At 44.9% G+C, this 27493-nt stretch overlaps 1 protein-coding gene across 3 annotated transcripts in view; it reads left to right on the forward strand.

The window, feature by feature from the left end:
* Positions 1-27493, forward strand: part of ZDHHC14 (zDHHC palmitoyltransferase 14) — a 248302-nt gene that overhangs the window by 177931 nt on the left and 42878 nt on the right. For all 3 annotated transcript variants that reach the window (XM_074333749.1, XM_019749318.2, XM_019749308.2), the window contains exons 4-5: positions 22846-22983; positions 26560-26608. In XM_074333749.1, coding sequence (XP_074189850.1) covers positions 22846-22983; positions 26560-26608 — 187 coding nt within the window. The remainder of the gene's footprint in view (positions 1-22845; positions 22984-26559; positions 26609-27493) is intronic.

Consider the following 27493-nt stretch of genomic DNA (forward strand, 5'->3'; position numbering starts at 1 on the left):
AAGGTATATTCCAAGAACGCAATTATTTCTTTAATGTTACTAAATCTATTAACATATCAGTAGGTCAAAGGCCAAAATTATATAATCATGACAATAGATGTTAAAAAGAAATTTAATACAATTTGGCCCCTACTTCTAACTCTCAAACTCAGTTAGCCAAAATTGGAAGAATGGTCAGCAGCATTTCGGCCTCCGTGATGGTTGTCTTGTGGCATTGCTCCCACGTATGTCACCGTGCATGGCAAAGAGACTTTGCAGATGCCATTAAGGTTACCAATCGACTGACTTTAAGGAGAGGATCCTGGATTACCTAGGTGGGCCCAGTGTAATCACAGAGCCGTTTAAGAGCAAAGATGGAGACATTTCCAGCAGGAGAGGCATTCAACTCACGTTACTGGCTTGAAGATGGAGGGGGCCGTGTGGGAAGGGGAGAAAGCAATGAATCCTGCCAGCTGCGCTGCGATTGGAAGGACGAGGCTCCGAGCCCACGGATACCTGCACCCCGGCTTTTTTGATCTGGGCTCCTGACCCTCTAAAATTTTGAAGCAATAAATTTCTGTTGTTTAAAGCCACCACATTTGTGGTAATTTGCTATTTGGCGATAGAAAATTAATGAAGAATATTTATTTAACATTGGGTTTTAAAGAAAACTAACTTTTTTAAATAGTAAAATACTAAATTACTTACATTAAAGTTAGGAACAAATTAGGATTCCACAATCTCTAACATTCCACTGATATTTAACATTTTTCTAGATTTTCTAATTAATGCAGTAAGAGGAGAAAAATAAACATAACTGTCCAAAATGAGCAAACAGAATTACCACTTTTTTTGTTGATGACGAGAAAATCAACAATAACAATACCAACAAATATTAGAACTCTTGTTTTAAGTTTAGTAGGCTTATTAGTCACCAAATAAATACATAATAAGTTACTGTAATATCAGGAATTGCATTAGAAATCAGGACACATTCTCTCCACAAACTTATTTATAAATTTAATGCAATTTGGGGCAGGGGACAAGGTAAAATAATTGTAAAGTTCAATTAAAAGAATAAACTAGCCGTAGTATCCAATACCATTTTGGAAAAAGAACAATGTGAGGAAACGTGCACTATTAGATATTATGAAGTCCAAAGCGTGTTACTGACCCACAGATCAGCTACAGAAAGTGATTCCAGGGCCCACACACGCCCATGTGCACGTACGTGCATGTGGTTTCTGCGTTGTCCATTTCTGCATTCTCCAGATCGTTATAGTGTACGGTTCTGGTTAAGAAGGGCCTTACAATCTGCTGGGGAAGGCTGTAAGAAATAAACACAGTGGAGTGTGATAAGTGCAATGGGGAAGGGTCTCTGAGAGCCCAGATTTCACGGCACGGCTGGTCCCTACACCGTGTCACAGCATAAGTAGGAGTTACTGGGTTGAAGAAGAGCAGGAGGCCCTGCAGATGGACAGACAGACAGAGCAGTAGGACAGAGGCTTAGAGGCTTGGAGGGAAGATAAAGGCAACCTGCCCAGCAGGGATGTTTGAAAGCAGTTGACAAAGCCAATCTCCTGTTTCCTCTTCCCTACTCGTGTGGCTGCCCCTGAGCTGTCTGCAGTGGCACGTGGGCCGGAACTTCCGTTCCTGCAGGCTTCCAGACCCTTGGAGTTACGCTGTCCATTTTTTCTTAGTGGGTAGAGTTTTTATCCTTCATTTTTTTGTTGAAGCAACAGATTCTGTAACTAAACTTTACAATACATATATTATCTCACTTAATATGTGGAATCTAAAGAACAAAATAGAAGAAGAAACAAAACAGAAAGACTTAGATACAGAGAACAAACTGATGGATAGCAGATGTGAGGGGGTTCAGGGGCTGGATGAAAAAGAAGAAGGGATTAAGAATTACAAATCAGCAGTTACAAAATAGTCATGGGGATATACAGTAAAGCATAGGGAATATACTGAATAATATTTTAATAACTTTGCATAGTGTCAGGTGGGTATAGACTAGTCAGGGGGATCACTTCTTAAATTATGTAAATGTCTGACCACTATGCTGTACACCTGGAACTAATATAAAATAATATTGAATGTCAACTGTAATTGGGAAAAAAAAATAAATATATCAAACAATCTAACGCTTTTGGATACAAACTACCTATTGTGTTTTTTTAGCCCTCTCCCATTCATTGACCGCTCTAGAAAGTCCCCTCAGACCGGTCAATAATTGTGTCCCCATTTCTGACTTGAAATGAATAAATACAGTCATGAGATCTGTTAGCTGAAAACAAACTTGGAAGCTTTTCTTTTTACAAATAATCTATTGTAGTGCACCGAGGGTTTAATGAGACTTGCAAAATGACACAACTCAAAGAATGTTAGTCATCATAATGTAACTCAGTTTGCAAGATTGTGGAGACAGCCAGATTTCATTTCATGGCCATGCAGAGGACTGCAGGTTTCATAAAAGGTTTTATTCATCAATATAAGAAGTTCAGAGCCAAAGTTACCCACCTCAAAGCAATGCAAATAAAAATTTGGGGCGTGTATTATAGCTTGGCACTAGCTTATTCCTGGTTTTCTTATAAGCAGTTCAAGTGTTTTTCAGAAATGGACAGGGTTTTAATTCCGTCACTCAAATTAGCAACGATTCAGTCTTATTAAGCTCAAAGGACAGATGACAGAATTCCAAGTAACCTTTCTGACTCATTTGGCCGTAAGATGACATCCTTTCCTAGAAGTCTTTTCACTTCCTCTTATGTCAAATTAAAACTGTTCCTGGTTGTCAGAACGCTGTTTTTTCTATCTCTTCCTGCCAGTTCTCATTTCCTGTAGTCACTATTGGTTCCCAAGTCCTGCTTCCTGGCTGTCCCCCAGCTCTTCTCTCAGTTCTAATCCGTCCTCCATGGAGTCTTCAGGCTGTAGTTGGAGGCGCGCTTTTGTTTCAGCCAGATAAGCCCAGCCCTTGTCGGTCAATTTTTCCCAACATGTTCTCCCCAAAATAAGATGTGCTGTGTTCTGCTACCAAGAGTTTCTTTCATAAAAATTAAAATTGCAAAAGAGTCTAGAGATGCTTTTGAGGCAATAACCAAAATAAAATTACACAAAGCCTTTAATCTTTCAGAATTTACTTCATAACATGTTTGTTACAGGTATTAGTACGTGTAAGTAGATATCAATTCCTTACCATGGAATACCCAGGCCTGGGAATCAAGGTTGAGAGCCCAGGGAACAGACTTTCTCTGACCCTCTCTGGGTTCCACCATCAAGGTTAGGCCGTAGGGATATGTTGGGAATGGCTCATCTCTCACAGAGAGCAGTGGCCGGCAGGGAGGCCTCCTACTGGCAGTGGCCACTTCAGCAGAGCAGTGCGAAGGTGATTTATAGCCTTGAAAAATGAGTATCAATAAATCACTACCATCTTTTGAGGTCTGCTGGCAGCCACGCATTATAAGTGTAATTTTACATATGAAGATTCATTCAAGTTCCTCCACTAACTCCCCGTAGGGCCATAACCCCTCTGGGGTTCTCAGGTGGATATTGGCATGGTTTGCCAACAGGGGTAGAAGTCCACAAAGCTGCGTGGCCCTGTCAGGGCCCAGGGCTGGTTGTTGAGAGTCAAGTTGAGGAATCAGGGCACGTCTGTGGAATGCTTTGGGAAGCAAGCATTTACAGCTAATCCCGAAGTAGTTAGTCATTGACTCTTATGTGCAAGTAGCTAAGCAAGCTGTTGGAATAGGTTACGTTGTATTTTATTTTTAAAAGGTTGAAAACTATTTTAAATAAAGGACTCATTGAAATGGAAAGGTTATAATGGGATAAAGGGAGAAGAATCATTTATTTTAAAACTCTAGTAATATACCCGTGAAAGTGTGATTATTACCTTTTTTGATTAAAGAAGTGAAATGATTAAAGAAGAGACAATTTATACTAAAATAGCTCTTTCATTTTGATGGCACCATCATATTTATGCGAGCCTACTTTTGGAGGTAGTTCTATTTCTGTTATCTCATTCACTGCTCACAGCCTCCCTGAGCATTAGTCGGGGTGGAAAGCATCACTGCCATTTGCTGCAGAACTCAGGTGCAGAGAGAATAGCGATTTGCCCACATTCCAACAGCAACAGTCTAGCAGCCAGAACGAGAAGGCAGCATCCCAACCCCTGTGTGAAAGTTCATCAACCCCAGATTTAGAGTTGAGAGAGATGCACCTGGGCCTGAAAGTAAGAAGCGGGTGGACAAGTATGATTTTTACGTGTGAGAAAAGGTGAGAACGTCTGCCCCGGCCTAGCAGGAACACATTGCTCATCCAACAGTCAGTGCCCAGTATGAAGGCGTCTCTGCCTGGGCACAGGGTTGGGGGGCAGCATGCAGGGAGAGACTAGGATGGTGCATCACACATGGTCACCAGCCCTTGGAAGCTTAGAAAGGCTCCAGGGTGAGGAAAGAAGGTACGTGTCTGGCACGACACATGCAAAGTCATCAGTGGTTTAATGTGCTAGTTCTTCCTCCAGGATTATCATGAAATGAATCCTGGAGGAACAAAGTAAGATATATATGTAAGTACTTTAAATTTTAAAAAATCCCATATATGAATATGAAGGTTATATTACCCTCCTGAAATAATACTGCCTAGTTTTCGTTCTAGCAGACACACCTTCTCCTGAGGGTCCTCTGAGTCCTTTGAGATCCAAGGAGAGCGTTTAGTGAGGTGAGCTGCATAGTTGGATCAGAAGGTACGAACAATCGAATGGAATACAGGAGGGTTTCCAGGCGGGAATTCCCACCTGTTCTCAGGAATTTTTTTCGCTTTCCCGTTCTCAAATCCTGAGATATAAACTGTTTTCTGTTCTCCCTGATGAATCTTTTCCACAAAGTGACGGCCGATACTACCAACCATCTGGGTTCAAGGAGCCGATTTTCCCGATTTCCCGACCAACTTTTCTCGGGATTTGGGACCGGGAAAGTGAAAAAAATTCCTGACAACGGGCGGGAATTCCCACTTGGAAACCCTAGAATACAGCAACTTTAGTAGATGCAGTAAGCCCCAAACGTGAGGAAAATTTCAATGACCCAGCCCACTGGCCTGGGACTTTCCCCCAAAAGGCCCAGGGCAGGAGCTCAGTTACAATGCAGAGCCTCTGAACCAAGTGCATTTTCTCCGTGGGCCTGACTCCCTCCAAGGTCATGGCCTGACCAGGGACCAAGACCCTTGCTTCTAGGGTTTGCTGACCTGGGTGCCATGGATGGAATTCAGCTCTGTAAACTTGAGTGGGAAAAACAATTACATCTTTATTCTCACTAACCTCCAAGGAAAATGTAATATTTCCTTCAATTATGAATATCCGCAACAAGCCACATGAGGAGTGTCAGTCACCACTGGAAACCACAGACATTTTCATGACATTACAGTGATTACAGATCAACATTTATGCTTGTAAATATTTCAGAAGTATAGTAGTTGATAAACGGTAGCCCTGGTTATTAGGCATCTTAATAAATAAGTATGTATTTTACTATATCACAATTTTTAATCATCCTGAGAGCAGTAATTATGATTGGTTTCTTTTGTCACCTCATGTATTTTATGTATTTAAAAACATTCTGGGAAGGAGTCCCTGGGTTTCATGAGGCCCCTGCCAGGGTTCATGACACAAGAAAAGGTAATTCTGGGTAAAATCTTGTTGAGACTTCATTTGTTAGAAAATAGACTCCTTAAGATGACAGGTAACGTCTTCCTTCCACCCCACCAGAGTGTTGGTGTGGATGTTTTTCAAGTCATGTATAATAACATTTCTTTCAAGAATGCCATTTTTAAGAACTCTTTTCTTAATAAAAAACAGACTGCACTGGGCTCTTTCTTCCTCCCTCTCTTTCTCTTTCTCTCTTAACCTAAGCACAGGTGTGTAACATGCACACACTCACTCACTCATACACAGTTTCCTGAGGGTGGACAGGCAGGCCTGGACCACCCACCCGGGGTGGCCCGCTGAGCCTGGTGTTCAGCCTGCTGCAAGGTCTTGGTAGTTTTCTGGAAGCATCTGTTTAACCCTTTCATTGCAGAGAAGGGAACAGAGGACTCAGGCAGGATGAGGTCTGTGTCACTGGCCCTTCCCAGCTCGGTTTTGACTCCCTGTCTGTGTTCTTGGGTAAATAGAACCCATCTTAACAATTGTTTAAAAGTTATTGAGAATTCATTCCTTCCCATTGTTCTTGTGTCAATCCCTTTATGCCACTGAGAAATATTGGGAAGAAAAGAAGCCTTAGTGTAGTTAAATTAAAACCTTCCCAAAAAGATAATACACTGTTCTCTTAAATATGAAGCAAAGGTTGTTGCCAGCCCCATATGGGTTTTATAATGGTTTGTATCACATACCTTTCTGCCGAAAGTTGGCAAAAATGGATGGTGTTATAGAGTATGTTCTTGACACTCATAAGTTAAATTCACAGCAATATCATAACAGAGTGGTATGCCATTTAGCGTATGATAGAAATAACTAGTTCCCTACCAAGCGGTTTGTGCCTGGAAAACCATTGGTTGTAACTAACTGATTCATGGATTTGTTTTTCAGTCCAATTAACTGAACAAACAAATTGCATTTTTTCCTTCTTTGATCATTGCTGAAGCTTTGCTGTAGGACAGACAGGAAGTCGCCACACATCCCGTGTGAGCCCGGGATGACTATCGTCTGTGCTCAGGGCAGCAGGGAGCTTCCAGGCCAACCATCCTCTGGGGTGGTACACACAGCTGTGTAAGCCCTTCATTCACCTGTTTAGGGAACATCTACTGACAGTTGATGTGTGTCAGGCTCCGTGCTAGGAAGACACCGGGGAGACAGGGCACATGTGATTCACATGGTCCTGCCTGCGAAGAGCTTACAGGTACCTACGGAGGAAGGCAGGTAGATTAAGAAACACGTGTGGTGCAGGGAGGTCGGTAAATGAACAATGGGAAAGTGCAGGGTCACGTGGGAACACATGGGAGAGATTCCTGAGATGAATGAGCATCCAGTCGTCAGGGAAAGGGAGGTGGGCGAGTGGAAGGACGTGCTGGCCAGATAGGGGGACAACCGGACACAGGCCCAGGACAGGAGACTCCAGGCAGAGAGGGCTGAAGTGAGAAGCAGTAGGTAAGCAGATGCCTTCCAAGCCACACTAAGGATTTTGACCTTATCCTGAGGGCAAGGGACAATGGCATGACCTTATCTGCTATGTGTTTCAGAAAGTACCCTGTGTCTACCTCACAGAGAGTGAACTGGATGGTAGCAAAATGCAGCCAAGGGCATGGGTGGGAGAGCTGTTGCCACGCGCGAGGACAGGTTACTGTGGCTCAGGCTAGGGTCGTAGCCATGGAGATGGAAAAACAAAGTGCATGGGTTCCAAAACTATTTCAGAGAAAGAACCAACAGGACTCAGTGCTTCATTCAACCATGGAGTTGGGGCAAAGAGTGAGTGTTTGATCTCTCTGTCTCCTGAGAGTATGATTCTTTCCCCATCTTAAAAATTAATGCTTTTGGGAGGAAAATAGAGTCCACATATTTTAAGTAAATCATGACATGGGGACCTGAGTCTATAAAGCGCAGAACTCAGTTTAAACCTGCAACCCTCTGGCTCTTAGTCCAGAAGTCGATCTGTGAGGACCCACAGCCAATGAAATCAGCTCCAGAGAAAGAACTGAGCACCGCAGATGTCAGCTGTGAATGATTGGCTGTGTCTATGAAGTCAGACACATAGGGGGGAAAACAGAAAAGAGGGGACGGGAAGTATTAGAAAATAACAGGAAAGGAAATAATGAAGGGAGGGGAGTAACAAGGGCAAATGTCCAGGGGAAGTAAGAGTTGGTGAAATGGGTGACGACAGTGGCCCTGGAGTGAGAAGCCTTCCCAGGGCTGACAGCAGGCAGCGCTGTGAGACACTGCAGGCTGTCGGAGACGCTGCCCTGGGAGCTGCTAGGATGCGGCCATGCCTACAGGCCAGACCCCACAGACCCCTTAATCCACAATGCCTCCCCGTTCTCGACACGATCACCCCTCTTTTTTGCCCAGCTCTTTACAGTTTACAAAGTGATGTCTCCCAGAGCACCAAGAGTTTTGTGGTGAGTGGGGGCGGGCTTTTTCATGTCAAACAAAAAGAAGTGATGGTATGCCACTAAGGAGGAGTCCATTTTCAATCCTGCTCTGAGCAGTAAGTGTCTTTCCTCTCTGCCGGGGCCACAGGATAGACAGGAGAGGACGTGGACAGGCACTGAGGCAGGACCGTGCCCAGAGGAGGAAGCAAATCTTTCCAGCGAGCCCACGGATAACAATGGGCTGTCTGTGGACAAAGGCTAGACTCTGGGCGAGCGCTTAAGCGGACACGGGAGGACTGCCAGCCCTGCCTCGAGCGGCAGGGGACAGCAAGGGCAGCCCAGAGGTGGGTCGAAGGTGGAGCAGGGGCCGTCTCTTAGACTTGCTGGCTAAAAGTCATCTTGGAGAGAGAAAACTGGGAAATAACATCCTGACACCCATTTTTTAGAACTCTGCCCACAACTTTGTAGGGTGAGTCCTCAGAGTTCCCACCTGATAGGGGACGTCAGATGTTCTCAACAGCATCCTTTGTAGGCATCCTGGAGGCACAAGGAATGACTCCGCCCCTTCCATAGTGTCATCCACAGACAACTGAACTGGGTAGGTCTTGCCCGTAGTCAGGATCCTGGACCTAGAGTGGGAACGGTGACATAATCTGCCTGCCCAGGAAGTGTCAGAGAGGCTCATTCTGCTCACAGGCCACACAGTTCATGGTCAGGTCAGTGATGGATGTGAGCCCAACGTGAAGCAGTGGTGTGGGGAGGGACGGGGGGCAGCTCTCACCCCCTGGGAAGCAGGGCTACCCCGCAGAAGCCTCTCCAAACGCCTTGGTCTCAGACCTTGCACTGCGCAGGATCAGAGTCCTGGTTTTGTTGGAATGAGGACATCCGTTCGGGACAGACCTTGTTAGTTAGCCGAGCCCTCGCACGGAACGTGCAAAGCCGGAATGCCGACGTGTTCATTTTCAGGAAACAACTGTGTGATTCAGTGTCCCAGGAGCCTGAGCTCTCGCACCCTGCAGACCCAGCCCTTTCTCTGCCTCTGGTCAAGCTGCTTGGGCAGCCAGTTCAGAATCACAGGGCCAATTTATGAAGATGGGATGAGAAATATAACCATCACAGGAAGCAGAGCCCCTCATGGCTGGCCCTGGGGGACCTTCAGGACACTTGGGTCAGATACTCTCATGTAAGCCTGGCAGCCATTTATATGTGCTCCTTAGGATCGCACTTTGTTAGAAGACCCTAATCATTTAAAAATAATGCATTAGAAGTAAATTTTAAAACATAGGTCTTTTTTTTTTTTTTTTTTAATTCTGTGCATTTATTTATTTATTTATTTATTTATTTTAAAATTGTTTTTGACAAAAGGAAGACTGTCGAATGCGACATTTTGGAAAGCGCCTCCCCCACCAATGTCTCAACAATAGAGTTTCTGGGGCCTGCAGGGCGCATCAGAAGCCTGCCCTGGACGAGTGCCACGAAACTCAGCCACACTGTCAGTGCCCAGGGCACACAGGCCGCCGTCTAAGAGAACGTAAAATGGACTCTGGCCAGAGGAGAATGATCTCGGCCATGGGCTCTATTTTTATCTGACCAGAAGTGCTTACCTCTCGGCTACCTGTAATTATCAAGCTGCAATTCCGCTTTAAAAATACTTTCCTCCGATGCCCAGAACTGCCACAAGCAATTACTTCATGAAAGTCTCTTCCTGTTTGCCTCACTCTCCCCAAAGTGCACCTGTGTGACTTGCTCCGTCTCCCTTGGCTGTGTGGCTCCTGGCATGTGCCTCTGGGAAGTGTGTGTGCTCAGCTCTGAGTCTCATCCCCTTTTGCCTTCCTGAAGACGGTCTTTCTCTCAGGTTTATGTCTCTAGGTCAGACCTGCTCAGACGTGCAGGTGTACCTGCTTTCCGGACATCTCCACCTGGCGAGCTCAGAGGCATCCCAAATCAGCCCTCCTTGTGACCCCCACCTCACTGAGTACCCACATCGTTCGTTGGTTGCATAAGGCAAACCCCTCAGGATCTTACTTGGCTCCTTCCTCTCCCATCCTTACCTAACCCATCACCAGGCTCTGCTCTCTGACTAGGTGGATCCCAGCTCCATCCATTTCCCTCCCTTTGCACTGTGGAGGTCAGCTGCAATCTCCCATCATCTCTCACCTTGCCTGTGCAGGGGTCTTCTAGAGGACCCCCTGCTTCCACTGCTCTCTGCATCCAGTCCACCCTCTACGATTCCAAATAGAATCTGATCACACTGCTTCTCCCTTTTAAAGTGCTTTCCAGGAGGTTAAGGCCCAAATCCTGAACCTGGTCTGCAAGATCTGTGCCCTGCCACCTTTCCAGCTCAGCTGGCGCCACAGCCACACTCCTCGCTGGCTGGGCTCCTCTCAGTTCCTGGAACATGCCACAGCCCTCTCTGTGAACGCCTCCCCACCCCATTGCACACCCCTCCCACGGCTTCCCTTCCTCTGCCTTCAGAGCACTGGCCAGGTTGTTACGATGCACTGCAGGCTTATGTGGTGATGGTCTCGCCCCATGGGAGTAAAGCTCCAAGAGGGCAGGCCAGTCTGTTTCCCTTAGCAGTTGTTCCCGCACCTTGTCTGGCATACAGCTGCTCGGTGATTATTTGCTGGAGGGAGGGAGGAGAGAAGGAAGGAAGGAAGGGGAGAAAGGAGAAAAAGAATTGGCTATTCCTCCGCCTGTGTCTGCCTTCCCCTTTCCATTTTACCTTTCTCTCTTTTCAAAAAACAAAATATATTGTTTTTTGGCTCTATGACTAGGTTAATGTTCTTAGCTGGAACAAAAATGTTTCCTTCCCCCAATCTAAAATAAATAAAACTCACAGCCCCCACTCTCAACCTCCTAGCAGTACAAATGAAAAGTTTCAGACTCCAAGAGAAATGATAAAAGTTTTTAATTAAGTCCGATCAGGAATTAGTAACCCTGACACAGTTTTGGGAGGATGGAAATTACATTATTGAAAATAACGAATAATGTACTTAGGCCTATTACAGATACAACTTATACGAGTACATTCATTATTCACTCAACAAATATTAGAGGGCCTATCCTGTGCCAGCTACAAATTTGAATAAAGCAGTACCTTTCAAACTGTTTCCCCTGCAAGTCACAGTAAGAAATGCATTTTTTATTGGGACTCAATGTACACAAGTGCTCAGATAAAGTTTCATAAAGCAGTACTTAACCTGACTACATAAGACACCTTGATATTTTCTATTTTTTTAAATGGTGATCATGACCTATTAAATTAATTTCATGACCCACTGCTTAATCATAGTCCTTAGTTTGGAAAACCCTGAAGAAAACATAGGCCCTTCCTATAAGTGAAGTAGTTCCCATTCTGTGTGGGCAGATGACTGCGGCAGTCATGCAGGGTCATACAGGCTCATAGAGGTTATAGAGGCTCCTACAGGGTCATACAGGGTTATACAGGCTGCTACAGGCTTATATAGGCTCATACAGGCTCACATAGGCCTGTGGAGCTTGGGGTATCGGTATTGATCGGGTATTGATGACCCACCACCATCCCGTCAGCCTCACCCGGGCGAGCAGCACTGTAAGAGCCCTCTCTGCCTCCCTGCCAGCTGATCCCAGCTTGGTAGCAAGTATCAGCCTGGGGGGGCGGGGGTCTTTCCTTCTTGTCCCAAGGCCCTCCAAATGGCATGGGATGTTAGCCTACGCTTAAGTTTAACAATCACAACTTCTTCACTGTGCTTTGCTCTGAGAAGCCCTTTGTAAATCCTTTCAGGCAATCCAGTGGAATCTCTAGCCACCAGTCAGCCACAGATTAGGAAGGCAAATGCCCAGGCTGTAACCTAGACAGCAGTGAACAAGGTTGGCTCATAGGTACGCAGGAACCAAGGTTGATTTCATGATGTTGTCGCCATTATTAAAAGAAATTTGTAGTCTTTTAATAAGATGCCCTATAGCTCATTTTGCAGTGGGCCCCACAAATTCCATTGCCAATCCTGACCATTAGATAGAAACTTTGGCCTGTCCTTTTGAGTGCTTTTGTTTAGAAAAGTCATTAAAGATCCACTGACTAGACCATCGTGACTCGGCGAAGGGCTTGCATGCTTTATATGAACAACAGCAACAAACAAGAAAACAACACACCATACTTAGAGTCTGAAAAGCCTGTGCTGGCCCGACTGTGGTGGCAGGAGTATTTATATAGTACTTTGTGCTTTCTGAGTGCTTTGGGGCCACCAATTAGTCCTGAGCCTAACCTGGGTCTATCAGAGGGTCTTATAAGTTCTGTATTTATAGAGTTTCTGCTACTGAATCCTGCCAGCACTTCCTAGTTTCGTGTTGACTTCCGTTCTTGATAAGTTTTATTTAGCTCTAAGATCATAGTGTTTGATTTGGAAAGAAACTTTTATAGCATATTCAACTGCTGGGGCCCAGAAATCTGCCTATGTTACATCACTTAGTAGACACACATCCAGGACCCGAATTCAGGTCCTATAATTTAACAATCCAGTGCCCTCTCAACAGCACCACCAAGCTGTTGTTTTTCGACAGCGCAATGCCACACATACTAGGAACTTACTTTGGGGCTGCTTAGAATAATTACAGTAAACATTTACTAGCTGACTGTAAACTTTTCTGTTTGTGTGTGGTTATAAACTGTAGGCCATTTTAGAAAATGGACTATAATGAGGAAACTCAATATATAAAACAGATACAGGTCTATCTGCTCTAATTGAAGAAGAAAAGGCGAGACTTTTGGGGTGGGGGCCTCTTAGCACCCAGGGAGCTCAGTTTGGAAATGTCTTCGCTCCGCAGACACGTCAAGCCTGCAGCAAGTGCAGAGTGAGCTTCCTGGAGAATATAACAAAGGGCTGACGGGATCTTACTTGCTTCGGGAGGTCCCTCGGACAACAGTGTGGAGGACACTGGGACACCCAGGAGATTTTACAGTGGTTCATGAAAGAGCTGACAAGGGGCATGCGTACGTACACGCTCACTGCAATGTCCTTCAGACATGGGGAGCAGAGGCACAGAAAAGATGGCGGGAATGCAGTCAGCCATCCTGTTGACCGCCTGGATGTGAGGGGTGAGAGCACAGGGGAGGAGAGGAGTGCTTTCTCTACCTTGAGCAACGAGATGCGTGGGGGCTCCCTTTGCTAAAAAGAGGTGGGTTTGTGAGGAGCAGAGAGTACAGGGGAGCGTCATAAATAGGGTTGTGGACATTCTGGGTGTGAGGTGTCCATAGGACAGTCACAGAACCATCTCGCTGGCAGTTGGAAATATAGCAGGAACTGACCCGAGGAAGGTGTATCAGTGAGACGCACAAAGGCCTGTGGAGCTTGGGGGATCGGTGACATTCAAATGCACCCTCAGGTGGTGCCCTTGTGCTCAGCAGGATTGGCTGCTGGGCTTACCCACTCCTAACTGCACCCGCCCAAACCTATATGTTTGCTAGCTCACCAACCCTTGAACTGAAGGGACAAAGGGATTGTGGGATCTCAGGCACAGACCCTAAAATGCCAATCACATAGAGAGCTGGCGAAGCAGATACTTCAGGAGGCTGAACGTCTGTGCAGAGTGATAGCGTGCTATGAGAATTTGGGAAAACCCTACAGATGACTTTGAATGTCAAACGCCCTGTCTGCCCATCTGAGCCTGGCTATGCTTCTACATATTCTATATTGCAAATTGGGCAGCCAGGACTTGTTCCAAGAGAACTAGAGTGCCCTTCACACCCAGCTCTCTAGAACTTAAAGCAGGAAGGATCTGAAGGTCTTCTGGCCAAGGCCCCCCTTTTAGAGATGGGAAACTGAGGACAAGTATAAGCATTATATATATGAATGTCAGCCTCTTAAAAGTATACCCTCCAGGTGACTCTGTCACAGCAAATACTGAAGAAAGGTTAGCGGGGGAGCATTTGCCCCTCTTACTGTCCTGTCTACCATCTGTCCACATAATCTCGTAGCACACAGGCATTAGCGCTAGTAACAAGACACGGTATATATATAATTGTGTTATCAGATAAGATATTACGTGGGAGAGCAGCTTGAAAAGTATAAGCACTTGGAAAGTAGAAGCACGGTACATATTTGTGTTTTTTTCCTTGATCTGGTCTTATATTTTTATACTATGTACTCATGACGAAACTGGGTCTACAGTTTTAACTTAAGAAAAATGAGACGTCTTGGAAGTTTTGCAAAGAGGTCTCATTCTGTGTAAAGATTTTTTTTTAAAGGATACTGTTTGAACACATCACAGTTTGCTTTCTTAGGGAAGCATCCATTCCACGGAGCCGTGTGTTTTGCTCACAGACACAGCTCTCTCTGCCTTGGATGATGTAGATTCAGATTCTTTATTACAAGATCACGGAAGCGTGTTGACTTTAGAAAAGCATGCCCATCGGGAATATAATTTTCCAGTTGTTTATATATGTGGTCAAATTAAACGGTTTTGAAGAGGCTTAGAATAGCTAGTTTTCCGTGTATAATGTACCCAAGAGAAAACTCAGTTCTGAAATCTTCATTTTGAAGATAAATTGAGACTTCAAAAAACATAGTAATGGACATGAAAGAACATATGTTTCAAAGGAGTGGCAGAAGTGGAAATAGCAGTGAATAGACATCAGAAGTGTATCTAGACCCAGACATACAATGGAGTAGCCCAGGGCTGTGGCAGCTCCATTTGGCTCTGAGCTTTACTTTCCTCACATGTACCTGGGAATCTGTGTCTCCTATCTCACAGGGTCGAAACGGGGTAAGTGGATTAAGGAACGCGATTGAGTCCTGAAAACCAGAAAGCCCTGCAAATGTATAAGCATTCTGATGTAAGGCAGTGTTGATACTGATTGCGAAGGCTGTAATTTCTGGAGAGGTATGGAAGGTTCCGGTCAAGATGGCAGAGTAGGTAAACACTGTGCCTGCCTCATTAAAATTATAATCAATTATAGAGCAATCAATCTGGAGAACCATCTGAAGACTAGCTGAACAGAAGTCCTATAACTAATCTAGAGAGGTGTGGAGAGGTTTCAGGGAGGTATTGGTTGATAGCACGAGCCTGTTTATCAGAATCAGAAGATCATTGTTTTATTTGTTAAAAGGAGTTTATTATCTTGTAAAATATTGGTTGGACAAAAGATCATTGTTTTATTCTGTGGAGAACTAAGGAGAACTCCCAGACATAGTTTTTCTATCCCTGCAAACTATAAGACAGTGTGAGGCAGGCGCTGAGAAGGGCCTGGGTGGGGGCAGGGACTGCTGTGGCCCAGGAAGTAGGCTCACGGAACATTCAAGCATTTGCTTATAGTAGAGCTGATTTCAGAGTTTCACAACGTAGCAAGTTACAGCTGGAGAATGAGGACCACCAATGTACCGAGACTGAGGATATACAAATTTGAATTTATAATACTGATTTTATCATAATGATGTAGAGCCCTAATCCAACCACTAAATTCCAGGAAGCTCAAAGACGTGGAGGTGGGGCTCTGATTCTGAGTCTGATGAAGGGGGAAAGTGCTGGGAGTGCTGTGGAGGAGAGGGGGAAATGAAATTCTCCTGCCTCGTTGGAATTTATGACTTCACATGACAACCAACCTCCCAGATCCGAAATGTCGGAATTGTGGGACTTCCTTCTGCGTAGTTACCATCCAGTCCACTTTTTAAAGTAATCTCATTTCTATTCACTTTCTTACATTTCCTTTCAAAAACAATTTACATTACAAACCAAGTCGTTTCCTACCTTCTCCCTCACATTCTCTTCGCTTCTCTGTGGAGACCTTTTTTTTCTCTTCTCAATAGCATCAATGGCCATTTTTATTTCTAATGCGCAGGTCGACCTCATGGTATAAGCTGCTTCAAAATATTTGCATGTTTGTCCCATACATGTTTGTCCTGCCTCCTAGAAGCACAAAATTTCCCCAACATTAGAAAATGGAGTTAAAAACAAAAGTTAAGCAAACCTAGAAAACTTAATGAAATAGAAATATATGAAATTACCTATTTGGGGAGCTGAAGGGAACTCAGTTGTCCGTTAGTCAAGCTCCCTCATTTGATGCCCAGAGAGCCTCAGCGATGTGCCAGGTGGTGGCGAAACCAGGCAGGGCAAAGGCGAGCTGGGAGGAAGGAGCACTTAGAGTCCACATCAGTCACTGTCCAAGGTCATGTTAAATTCTAGTGTAAAGGTTACAATTCTACATTTACTAGTTGGTTTTATATTGAAAAGTTTTCTTTTTTGTTTGTTTTGTTTCGTTTTTTAACAAATAGAACTAAAGGCTGCAGAATCTTAACTTAAGACACATTGGCAAGGACTCAAGACCAGAGAATCCATACAAGTACTAATAAAACACAATCGTTTTGCGTTTATTTTTACAGCTCAGGGGGAGTCTTGCAGCTTATCTGATCCCACTTTTTACATGTGAAGAAACTGAGTCCCCATGTGGAAGTGACATATTAATACTTTAAGGCCACAGAGTTAGCTAATATAATTTCTTGACTTTGTTCCTCCATAAAATTAAACCTATAGAACTTACTTGCTAAGAAGCGGGGGTGGGGAGGGGTGGTAAGAAACCGTCCTCCCTGATATATCCCTTTGCCCCAGATAACCTAAGCTCACAGTCGCAATAAATCATGGTGCAAAGCAGCTCTGTCAATTCCAGCGTCTCTATGAGCCATTCCCGCTCCCTCTGATGATTGCTTTGCCGAGGATGAGGCCATCTTTCCACACCTCAGAGTACGGCTCGGCTGAGGGCAGGCATCCCCAGGTATGAGCTAGGTCTCCTCATATGCTGCAGAGGACAGGGGCCCAGAACAGGCCCAAGGGGCCACCACGCAAGTGCCGGTCTCAGTGTGCCAGCGTTCCATCCTGGTACCCATTCCTGCTGATATGCTGTGCCTGGAGCTGCGGGTGTCCTTGGGGTGGCTCCACAAGGGAGGACCAGGTCCTCAGGCCCACCTGCACGGTGCCCAGCAGAGAACTGGCACAGGAGGCAGTAACAGGTGGTGGCTAAGAGTTCAGATTAGCACCTAGCTGCCAGTGCCAGCTCCTCTGTCTGCCCGTCCTTTGTCTGTGAAATGGGCATAATAGCATATACCTCACCAGGTGTAGGGAGAATTAAATGGCACAGTTCACGTGAAGTACTCAGCACAGCGCTTGGCATGCAGCAAGGACTCAAAAAAGGGTGGATAGAAGTGAGAGTGGGGGAGGAGGTGCAGTAAGCCTGTGCTTTCCAAACATCTAACCCATCACTGAACACAGTAGCTAAGCTATTATAACTTAGGTTTTGCTGAAAGCCCTAGAACAGCATGAATTATTTAGTGCCTAAGAACATGGTCCGCTAATACGTTAGCTAGTTAAATATTTAAATGTTCCTTTTACATAATTTTATGAACTGTGTGGGAACCGTGAGGGCCAGGTAACAATATGTGCCCCTATATGTCAACATTCGTCATCCTAAGAAAACAAAAGATTCTTCCTAAGGCAAGGTTTTTCTCCTTTTGGAGGTAAAATATCCCAGGTTTAAAGAAAAAGTCATTTTGCAGTTCACACCTTTAAAAACATTTAACTTAATTAAAAATCGAATTAACATTTAAATTAGAAGTTTTACATTTTAATTGTGTCTGTTATTTCACATGATTTTGAAAACTCTCTTGGAGAAAGGAGTTGATTAGTCCCCTTCTCCTGACCAAAGCTGAGATCAGAGCCCACAATGGCTGTATGGAAAATGCAGAATTTTCCAGCCACGGATGCTTGGCCTGAGGGTGATTTTTATCTATCTCTGGATCCCACTCGTGAAGATCTATATTAGAGTCTGTCTTCAGGGAAATGTCAAATTCTTAACATTTTGAACATTATATTCCTTTCTCTGGCAGCCTTCAAACACAACTTTTGCAAATGCTTTCCCCTTAATATTTCAGTGGATTTTTCTGTCCCGTCCAATTTGCATACTTCTCCATTCCTCCTCCTTTTTAAGCCCTCTTTTCCGTATTCCGTCTCTCCCAGAAATTAAATCTTCCTTTAATCAGAGGCGTGATGCTCTCACTCAGCTCAACGCCTGCAGCTCCTGGGGACAGTCCCTCACCTCCTTCCCTGGTTCCCTCCTCGGTGAAGTGTGAGGACAGCATCTACCTCGCAAGGCTGTTGTCAAGGATAAATGACATAAGGATGTAACTCGGGGAATGGTAGCTTTAATCATCATTAACAATATTCTTTTCATTATTTGGGTTAACAACATTGGGCCATAACTCCTTTTCCTAGACTATCTTTCCACTGGCTATTTTAATGGAACCTTTTTTCCCCACTTAGAATCTTGAGCTCAGGTGACTTGGAAATTGCTGCCCTTATCTGAATTCCACCCATCACCTCCTGGTTTCCCAGGGCCGTCTATGGACTGTTAATAGAACCACGTCTGCCTCCGCTGTTAGCAGGACAGGCCAGGGGCCACTTCTCTCCATGAGCTGGTTCATACTAACAACTGTCCCGCTCAGCTCTTAGCCTCCAGTCACCATCTTTCCGCCCTCAGCCTTCCCCAACATACTCAGATTTCACAGACCCCTGCCTCTCAGTGGTTGGCTTGTGCGAAATCTTATCTTTCACTATCGTTTTCCATTGTCTCCACCTGGCAACCAAGAGCAGGGAGCACTTGGAAACCGACTCCAGGCAATTAGAGGTGTCTCTTCCTTCACTGAGAGCACAATGGTGCTGTGTCTGCCACACGCCAGGCTCTCAGGTAGGTGCCAGGGCTACGAGGGTGACTAGAAATGATTCTCGCCTGCAGCCCTCACCCGTGGAATGAGAGGAAAGTGCACACATCATCACAGGGCAGCGATGCTAAACTAACTGAGGTGTGGTCAGGGTCCCCCCCACCCCCACCCCAGCTAACTCAGGTCTCGAATTATTAGAGAACCTTCTAGGTGGTGTCAGCGTCCCACGCCTCACCATGTTCCATTCCCTTTCCCCAGGCTCTGTTTCTGTGTGGCCTCTTACAGGGAACAGCTCCTCATTCTCTTCAAAGGAACCCTCCAGAGACATTGTAGGATCCAAACTTCAGACTCAGGGATGTAGCAAGAGCTCCAAAGTGCTTTTTCAAAGACCTTCCCATCACGCACCACCCCACGCCCCAGGACAGAAGACAGCCTGGTTCAACGTTTCCACACAGAAATGCTCCAAATCGACCTCTACTAATAGTTGTTTGAAACGTCTCAGATGTTGTGGTTGCACGCAGCTCACGTTGCCAGCTGTCGGGTTCCCCTCTCCTCCTCCAGATGTTCTCCCTCCCAGCCAATGACTGCTTCCCTCAGTTCCCTGGGAGCCATATCGTGTGTCAGCTATGGCCACTTGCTCTCTTCCCAGCTCGGCTTGAGCCCAGCTCTTGTCTGCTCTTCTTCCCTGGAAACCGAATAACACGAGCCTCCCCATTCCAAATGACCCCAGGTGGCTCCCAAGCTCCCCCAGTCCTCTGGGCTATAGCCAGAAGCATGCAGGACAGGGCGAGCCACCCCTTGTCCCGTTTAACCTTGACCCATGAAGGGAGGCTATTGCATGCTGCCAACAGTGGTGAGAGAGCAGACTGATTTCAGCGCTCAGTTAGTTTTTCCTCTGTTAGGCATTCGTTCCTGGGGTCTGAGAGGATTTTTGAGTCTGAAATAGTGTCCTCACCAAAGACGATAAGGAACTCCTTGACACCACAGAGTGTCATTGGTTGTTGTTTTTTTCTTAGTGGCCCTAGCACTTGCTGCAATGCTGGGCATATGGCAAATACTTAATAAAGGCACTTGGCAGTAGAGGCAAGAGTCCTGGAGGCAGATGGAGCTGGGGCCCGTCCCAGCCTTGCTATGCGTTAACTGTGTGACGTTGGGCAATGTACTTGCTCACGTGGATGCCCCTTTGGTAGTTCGAGGGTTCATTCAGTCATTTGGCAGATGTTTATTAAAGGCTTAGGTAGAATTAGCAGATAAAAGCAAATGAAAAATAAGATAATTTTAGATAAAGATGGGGATAGCTGACAGGACTTACTCAAAGATTGGACGTGAGGGTGGAGAGAAAGGACAGGTCCACAGTGGTGCCTGGTTGAACAGAGGCAGGTGGGAAATGTGAAGAGGAGACAGAATGGGACGCTCTTTCTGGGTGTCAAGTTTGAGATGTCAGCCAATCAGCATGAGTCAGCTGCTGAAGACGATACATGGCCATTTTGGTGTCATCGATGTATAGCTGGCATTTGAACTTGGGATGAAGAGAGATTGTCCAGTGAGAGAGAGAAGGTCCATGGAGAAGAGAAGAGGCCCAGCCTGACCCCTGCGTGCAGCCCACCACCAGTCAGGCAGAGAGGGGAGCTGAGGACGGAGGTGGGAGGAGGGTACCAGGGTCGGGGAGCGAGAGGGAATATAAGGTGGCCGTTAGACAGACAGCCCTGGACTCCGATGCTTGTTCCTCAGAGATGCCCATGGAGTCTGTCAGCTCATTTACCACCATGTATTCAACAAACACCAAGGAGGACATGAAAAACATTAAGTAAAACAATTGCTCAGTGAGCCTACATTTTTGGTGGGATTTTCGTCCACCAAGAAAAAGTTTTCAATAAGACAAGTTCCCAATGGAAACTGCTTTCAGCTCAGGGCTGCCAGGGAGCCAGGCTCTCACACCCGTCGCCATGACCAGCGTCTCATGCGTCTCATCTGTTGCTTTTGCTACTCCTTGCTCTGCCTCCCTCGGGAAAGCACGGCATCACAGCTTAGCTAATAGTAAACTTCTAAGCTAAAGATACAACTGCCATCTGCCCCCTCCCTGGAAAGGTCCATAGTGGGCTGCCGAGACCTTGGCATTTCGGAGGGGGCACCACAGTGTCAGCGATGCCCCCAGACCCTGTGGTCTTCTTTGCTGCTCAATTTTCACTGCAGAGAAGAGGCCCATCCAACACATGTGTGGGTTTTGGAGATCAGCTTTGACAGCTCGAATCAGAGGTGCCTTCTTACCACCTGCCTCTGTGGCCCAGCCTCTACTTCTCACTCCCATTTTCTGTACTCAATGTATGACGAAGAAAAGAGATGTCTCAAAATGACAGCCTCAAAGTCTTAGGAAAGTCTGGCTGATTCCGACATTGTTCTCTCTTTGTACTTTGTGTAAACCTCGCCAGTGCACCGCCTGTGGAGATCAGTGACTTGGGGAAATGATTGGGGTTCCCTTTGCAGCTGCGTGGGGTTGTCAGCACACGTGAACATGTAACTCACATGGGTCCACCAGTAGGAGTTGCTTTCCTTTGAGTGTCGGCATCTCTTATGCCACCCGCTTGTCACCAGGACAGCACGTTCTGAAATTTCTTTTTGGAGCCTCTGCTGAACTTGGCTGTTGCTCTTTGATATCACTTACAGACAACAGTGACTCTTACAGTTCCTCTGCCATCACCATGTCCAGGTGTCCTCATGCCCTTTTCAAGAAACAAGCTTGCCCGAGACGTAAAATGTGAGATGAGTGATTTATGGTAGGTGATCAGAGCATAGTGAAGTTGACTACCTTGGATAACTCTGTTTTATTTACATAGTCTCACCTCATGTCGCCCTCTCTGTTTTTAAAACACATATGGATAGATAAAATGTGAAAATTAGCCAGAAATAAGTTCGGAAAAGAGCCCGAGTAAAAAGCAAGGTCGTATGCCTAGCATTCCCCCATCCCCACGCAGGCATTTGGAGGTGAGGGGGTGTGTTAGAGGCACTCTCCATAGTCCTTCTGAAATGAAGATCAGCTGAGTGGTATGATAGAGAAGCACTTAGCCATTACTTGCAAATGGAAGAACAAATCACAAATGCATTACAGATGTCATGTGAAATGCCCAAGGTGAGAAGACGTGGGTTTGTATCTAGTGTACCTGGGGTAACAGTATAAGAATGCCCAAAGCCAGGGCTATGTCATTTACAAAGTGCTAGGGGCAGCCTGTGCATTGGGAAGATGGGATCAACCCCGAGAAAGATGTGGTTGCCACTGTTTCTGAGCTGTGTGGCCCCATGCAAATGGTCTCCCTTCTCTCTAAGCCTCAGTTTGCTCATCTGTAAAATAGGGCAACATCACCATTTTCCTCAAAGGAACGTTTCAAGGCCAAATACATTAATGTATGTCACCGTTCTTGACAAAGCTACAAAGCATCATATATGGCTTTTTATTAATGCCTTCCCAGACATTATTTAACCCCACAAGAACTCCATAAAGTATCCTTGTATTACGGGTAAGGAAGCTGAGAACTGAGCTAAAAGATCCCGTGTACTACATTGCACCTTAAAAAAATGACATCAATTCTCATACGACTATCGAAATAGTAAAGACATTTCTTAGGGAGCAGTTGTAACTGGGATGGGGAACCAGGGATTGTCCCTCTGTCCTGTCCCAGGCACCTTAGGCCCTCTCTCTCCGGCCACTTACCATGCGAAGTGGTTACTCAATACTATACCCTCATGAAAGGTGCAGACCCCACTCCGCCCAGCCCAGCAGTTAGTATCCAAGGTGTCAGTACCATATTAAGAGAAGACCATTCTGTGAACCAAAGAGGTTTCTTTTACAAGAATGAAATTTTTACTTTTCTAATTGTAATTGGATTAAATGCATACTCTGTTTCCTCAAAACAGCTAAGTTCTGTTGGAAGAATAATTATGTTCTTGAAATGTAATGTTAAGCATTATTTTGATTGTTAATTTGGAAATACATAGTGTGAGATCATTTTGTTATATTATCAGAGTATTGGGTGGGGGGAGGGGCTCTCATGTAAAAAGACATTTTATTAATTGATTTCCTTTTTTTTTTTTCTGCCTCTCATTTCAGAACGGTTTGATCACCACTGTCCCTGGGTAGGCAACTGTGTGGGGAAAAGAAACTACAGATTTTTTTATATGTTTATTTTATCTCTGTCTTTTCTGACAGTCTTTATATTTGCATTCGTTATCACCCACGTCATTCTTCGTAAGTATGCTGGCGAAATCAGATTACGTATGTAACCATTTGCCTGACTTTGGTTTTCTGATTTAATTTTGATTTAATATTTTGATCATTTCGGGCTTTCTCTTTCTTCTCTTTCCCTTCTCCCTGTGCCCTCCCTCACCTCCAGCCTGCCCCCTTTTCTGTTTCTGGCCTTCCTCCATCCCCGTCATCCGCCCCCTCCTCCCTTCCATGCCCCATCCCCATCCTTCCAGCAGCAGCTGCCAGGGTCACACCTGGGTCAGGCTCTCTTTAACTTAACAAGGCTTTTCCCTTGATATACTTGTTCCCATTCCAACCTCGGTGACTTCGCTTTCTGTTCTGCTAAGGGATCCACTGGAAGAACCACATCAGACCCACATTTTGCACAGAGGGTAATGTGCTGCAGTAATAACCATAGAACAGTAGAGCTTTTTTATTTTTTTAACATATTATCTACTTAAGCAGTCACCCTCTCTAGAAAAGAAGCGTCTAGGAATAAAGACTAGGTTTTCTTACATGCAAATCTACATATGTTAAAGATACACGTTTGATAAGGTGTTCATGCGTCTGCTAAAACATCAGTAAACGACCCCTGGCATATGAAGGAAGCAACTTGATGAAAAATGAGATTTGGGTATAAATGACTCTAATATATTGGGGTGCCAAAAAATGTACACAAGTGGACACTTTGGCCAACGTTGCTCAAGCAGTAGTTCGCTGTAATCAGAAGTGTCTGGACGCTGATGGGAACCACTTTGAGCACCTCTTGTAATTGCAGAAGTCAAACATGACTTGTATTCATCTTTTGTTATCAGTATATATTGAGTATTACAATTTTAATAGTTTTTCCTTTCTTAAAATGTGTATACATTTTTTGGCACCTTCTGTATACTTGAAGCAAATGGCATTTTTCATTCCCATTTCTGAAGGTCATAACTGAATTTTTTTTGTCTCTTGGCCATTCACTTTCCCATACTAGGGAGTGATGAGAAGGAAGGTAATTAGCTTTGAACTATAAAGTTAAGTCTTTAAACTTCCATTACAGCGCCATTAGCAACATGAAAGGCCAGCAATACCTCTTGTTCACATTCCTGAAGTATCACCGGCCATTAGCAAGTACAGAGCCTCTTTCTGAAACGTTCCAGAAAGTATCAGAGTGCATGCCTCACTTTCTTCCCATGCAGCAGCGCTGAAACCACAAGTAGGGGGTGCTAAGGCTGAAGTTAGAAAGACTTTCCTCCCCCTCCCTTTCCGTGGGTTTGTATGGGACCTGGGGGAAATGAGTGTTATGGAAAGTTTCACGTTAGTTCTTTTTAAATATTGGCCAATTCTGGATATTAAATGGAATATTCCAACTTTTCCTAGTCATTTTGAGTCCTAGTTCCCATTCTTCCTGACTGAAATCCTTTCATCTGAATGTGACACAAATTTGTAATATATGCTTGAGAGCTGTAACTTGACAGGATTGCAAAAAGTGGGTTGACGTTCGTTAGAGACCTTTCCCATGTGACCTGGGGATGGTGGCTCTGCAGAGGCCCCTTTCTCTCTATTTTCAGAGGGGCAAAAGTAGCCAGGGTCATATCTGTGTATTAATGAACAAAAGAATCAGAGAAAAGAGGCAATTGTGTACACAACTGCGGAAGAAATAAGTACTGATATTCCAGCATAGTGTCTATGACTCTGACAGACAGTGTTTCCACATTACACTTCTACATCATCATTAGTAACTTCGAAATGCTTTGCTATGTATATATTATCACATTGTATTTATGGCCTTGCCCCTACATTCTGGATATCAAGGGCCAGTTTTCGTTTGCTCAACCATACATGTAAACTCTGGGAAAACACACACACACACACACACACACACACACACACACACACTCACACACACACATACACATACACAAACACGCTGTGAAGACAGCTGCCTGCCACCACAGTTGGGCTGATATGCATTTCCCTTTTCATCTCCTTTAAAGTTTCACCTACCCTGGCTGCAGGTTTGCTGTGGTTTATGCTTATATATTGCCAATCCCATCTTCCACAAAAAAGGCATTCAGAATTTATCTGTCTGCAAGTTACCAAACATTTTAGACAAAAGCAAATAATTTTCCTCTCAGCTGTTCTGCGTGTCCCTTCCCCCCAAAATAAACCCTAAACAACGTCACCCCAAACCCCCTTGTGGCTTGGCCTGTAGGCTTTCAGTAAGGGCAGACTTTTTCATATAGTTCCCATGATTCCCCATAAGATGCTGAGAACACTGGCAAAGGCAGCCGGCTATTTGAGAGCAGCTGGGGAACTGTCACCTGAGATCCCCCTGCCAGGTAATGGTCTCTCAGAGGGGGGACATGATTGGGTAGGGAGAGCAGGTAAAAAATCTGTTACTGCAGAGATTCCTGGCAGGGTGGTGTCTGGAATTCCTCATAGAGGAAGGAGAGTTTGGAAAAGCAATACAGTTTGGATGCAGTAGAGAAAGAGAAATCATTCCTTCCGGTCTCATTTTGCCTCAAGGTTGTGTTTGCTCTAAGATCTGCAGTAGTCCACTTGCTGGTTTTGCCCTACTGGCCTAGCAGGGTTGGAAGAGAGCGCCCTAAGCTTTCCTTCTTAGTTCTCCCACTGGTTGGCTTCCCTCGTGCCTCAGTGGTGGCCAGTGGGTGCAGAGGAAGGGGAGGACAGCACAGAGGGAATGGGAACTCGAGGAAGAATGTGGAGCCTTCCATAGCCGGACACAGTTTCCAGTTACACAAAGGGGTCCGGAACCCTGCTTCTAACTCCCACGTTGCAGCCACGCCAGCAGAAAACACTGCACCAGTCCTGTTGTATCTTCTCCCTATTCATTTCATCGCTGCCCCAGGGCCACATCATGTCCCCAGACATGTAGTTTCATGCAGCATAGCAAGGACCCCACATCACCACTCCAAGATGGGAGCTTCTAGAGTCCCTCCGTATGGGTTTTAAGTCATAAAACCATAATGTCAATGCATAAAATAAAAATTGCTTCTTGTCAGATGCATCTTTAGTCAAGCCATTAAAGAAATGTTTTCTTGTACAGACAGCTGATATTAAAATGTCTTAAACCAAAAAGGGGTTAGTAATAAACTTCAGTTTTATGAGTTTATTTACTCTGGACACAGAGAAAAACATCTTTTATACATAGCCTAGTTTCTAGGGCATCCAGGGTCAAAAGTTAACAAACTCCAGAAAAACAGTCTTTCATAAAAGAAGAGAAAAAAAATCACATATAGTATTCTGTTTTCCTCTTAAAATGAGGAAAACAAAGGAGTAATCAGAGTTATAATTTATGGGGAAGTATGCAGACATCCATCTGCTTTTATTGAAAAAAGTATCCTGCAGATGTTGGGTCAAATTATGAAAACGCCATTTTCTCGTTGAATAACTTTAGTGGCATCTCAATCTCGGCTCAGTGTACTGAGTGCCGTAGCACATACAAAATATAATGATTTAATTGATCTGCAGACACCTACTATTTTTATGTAGACGAGAGAGCTTTCAGCATGAAGGCTGTTTTTCTGGAGGTGAATGTTTGAATACTAAATTCTGGTTTCATTCCCACAGGTTCACAACAAACAGGATTCCTAAATGCTCTTAAGGACAGTCCTGCGAGATATCCTTTCTGGTTGTTGCATTTGTGACAAGGCTAATGTGTTAAGTACTGGACCAGTCTTCTACTCAGCGACCTCTTCATCTTGTGCTTTGGCTTGAATTCTCAGAAACCGTATTCTGTTTTGCTCTGTAAAGCATCCAAAGAACTCTCTACTGTTTACTTACATGAGTAATAGCATCTGAATGCTCGAACTTCGAACTTGTGACTCATTTAGCCTTGTTCAGATTGAAGTGCTTTTTAGCTAGAAAATCAAGTGTGAATTCTTGCCCACCCCCAGAAACCCCACACTGATTTGTATTAAATTAGGTTGTTTGGGGAGAAGTAAGGCTGTGAGCTCCTACTGACCTCCTTTTGAACAGCAGGTGGTCCCTACGGAGTATCCGTGGATGCCTCTGTGTGGGTCCCTTGCTTGGTAGTCAGCCGCCAGATGGGAATACCCTGAGCCTCTGTGTGGATTGTCTGGGGGTGCAGTTTGGCATTCCTCTGGGCAGTATGGATGACCAGTGTTTATTTGCAGGAACAGAAAACCTTTTCACAGCCCAGACCAGACTGAAATGGTTAATCTCAACTCATTTGGATTATTCCCATCCTTTCAAACAGTACATATGAGCATGAGACTTAGAATTTTAAACTTCTTTAAAAAAATATTCACCCATTAAGTGCTTACATGGCTTCCCATCTCTCTCCTGCCTCGCTCGATTTTACACTAATTGGCATAGCATCAGCCTGCTGGGCCCCTTGACCTGCCTCCTTCTAGGACCCAGTTCTCTTTCTGCTTCATATAACCAGGTCCACTGGACTGGAGTCATCAAGTCCTGTGAGTCATCACCTTGTGTAGATAATTCGTAAAGAATGAAGAACTTTACTGACATGTGCATATCATGT

This window comes from Rhinolophus sinicus, linkage group LG05 (genome assembly GCF_036562045.2).
Source record: "Rhinolophus sinicus isolate RSC01 linkage group LG05, ASM3656204v1, whole genome shotgun sequence".
NCBI lineage: Eukaryota > Metazoa > Chordata > Mammalia > Chiroptera > Rhinolophidae > Rhinolophus > Rhinolophus sinicus.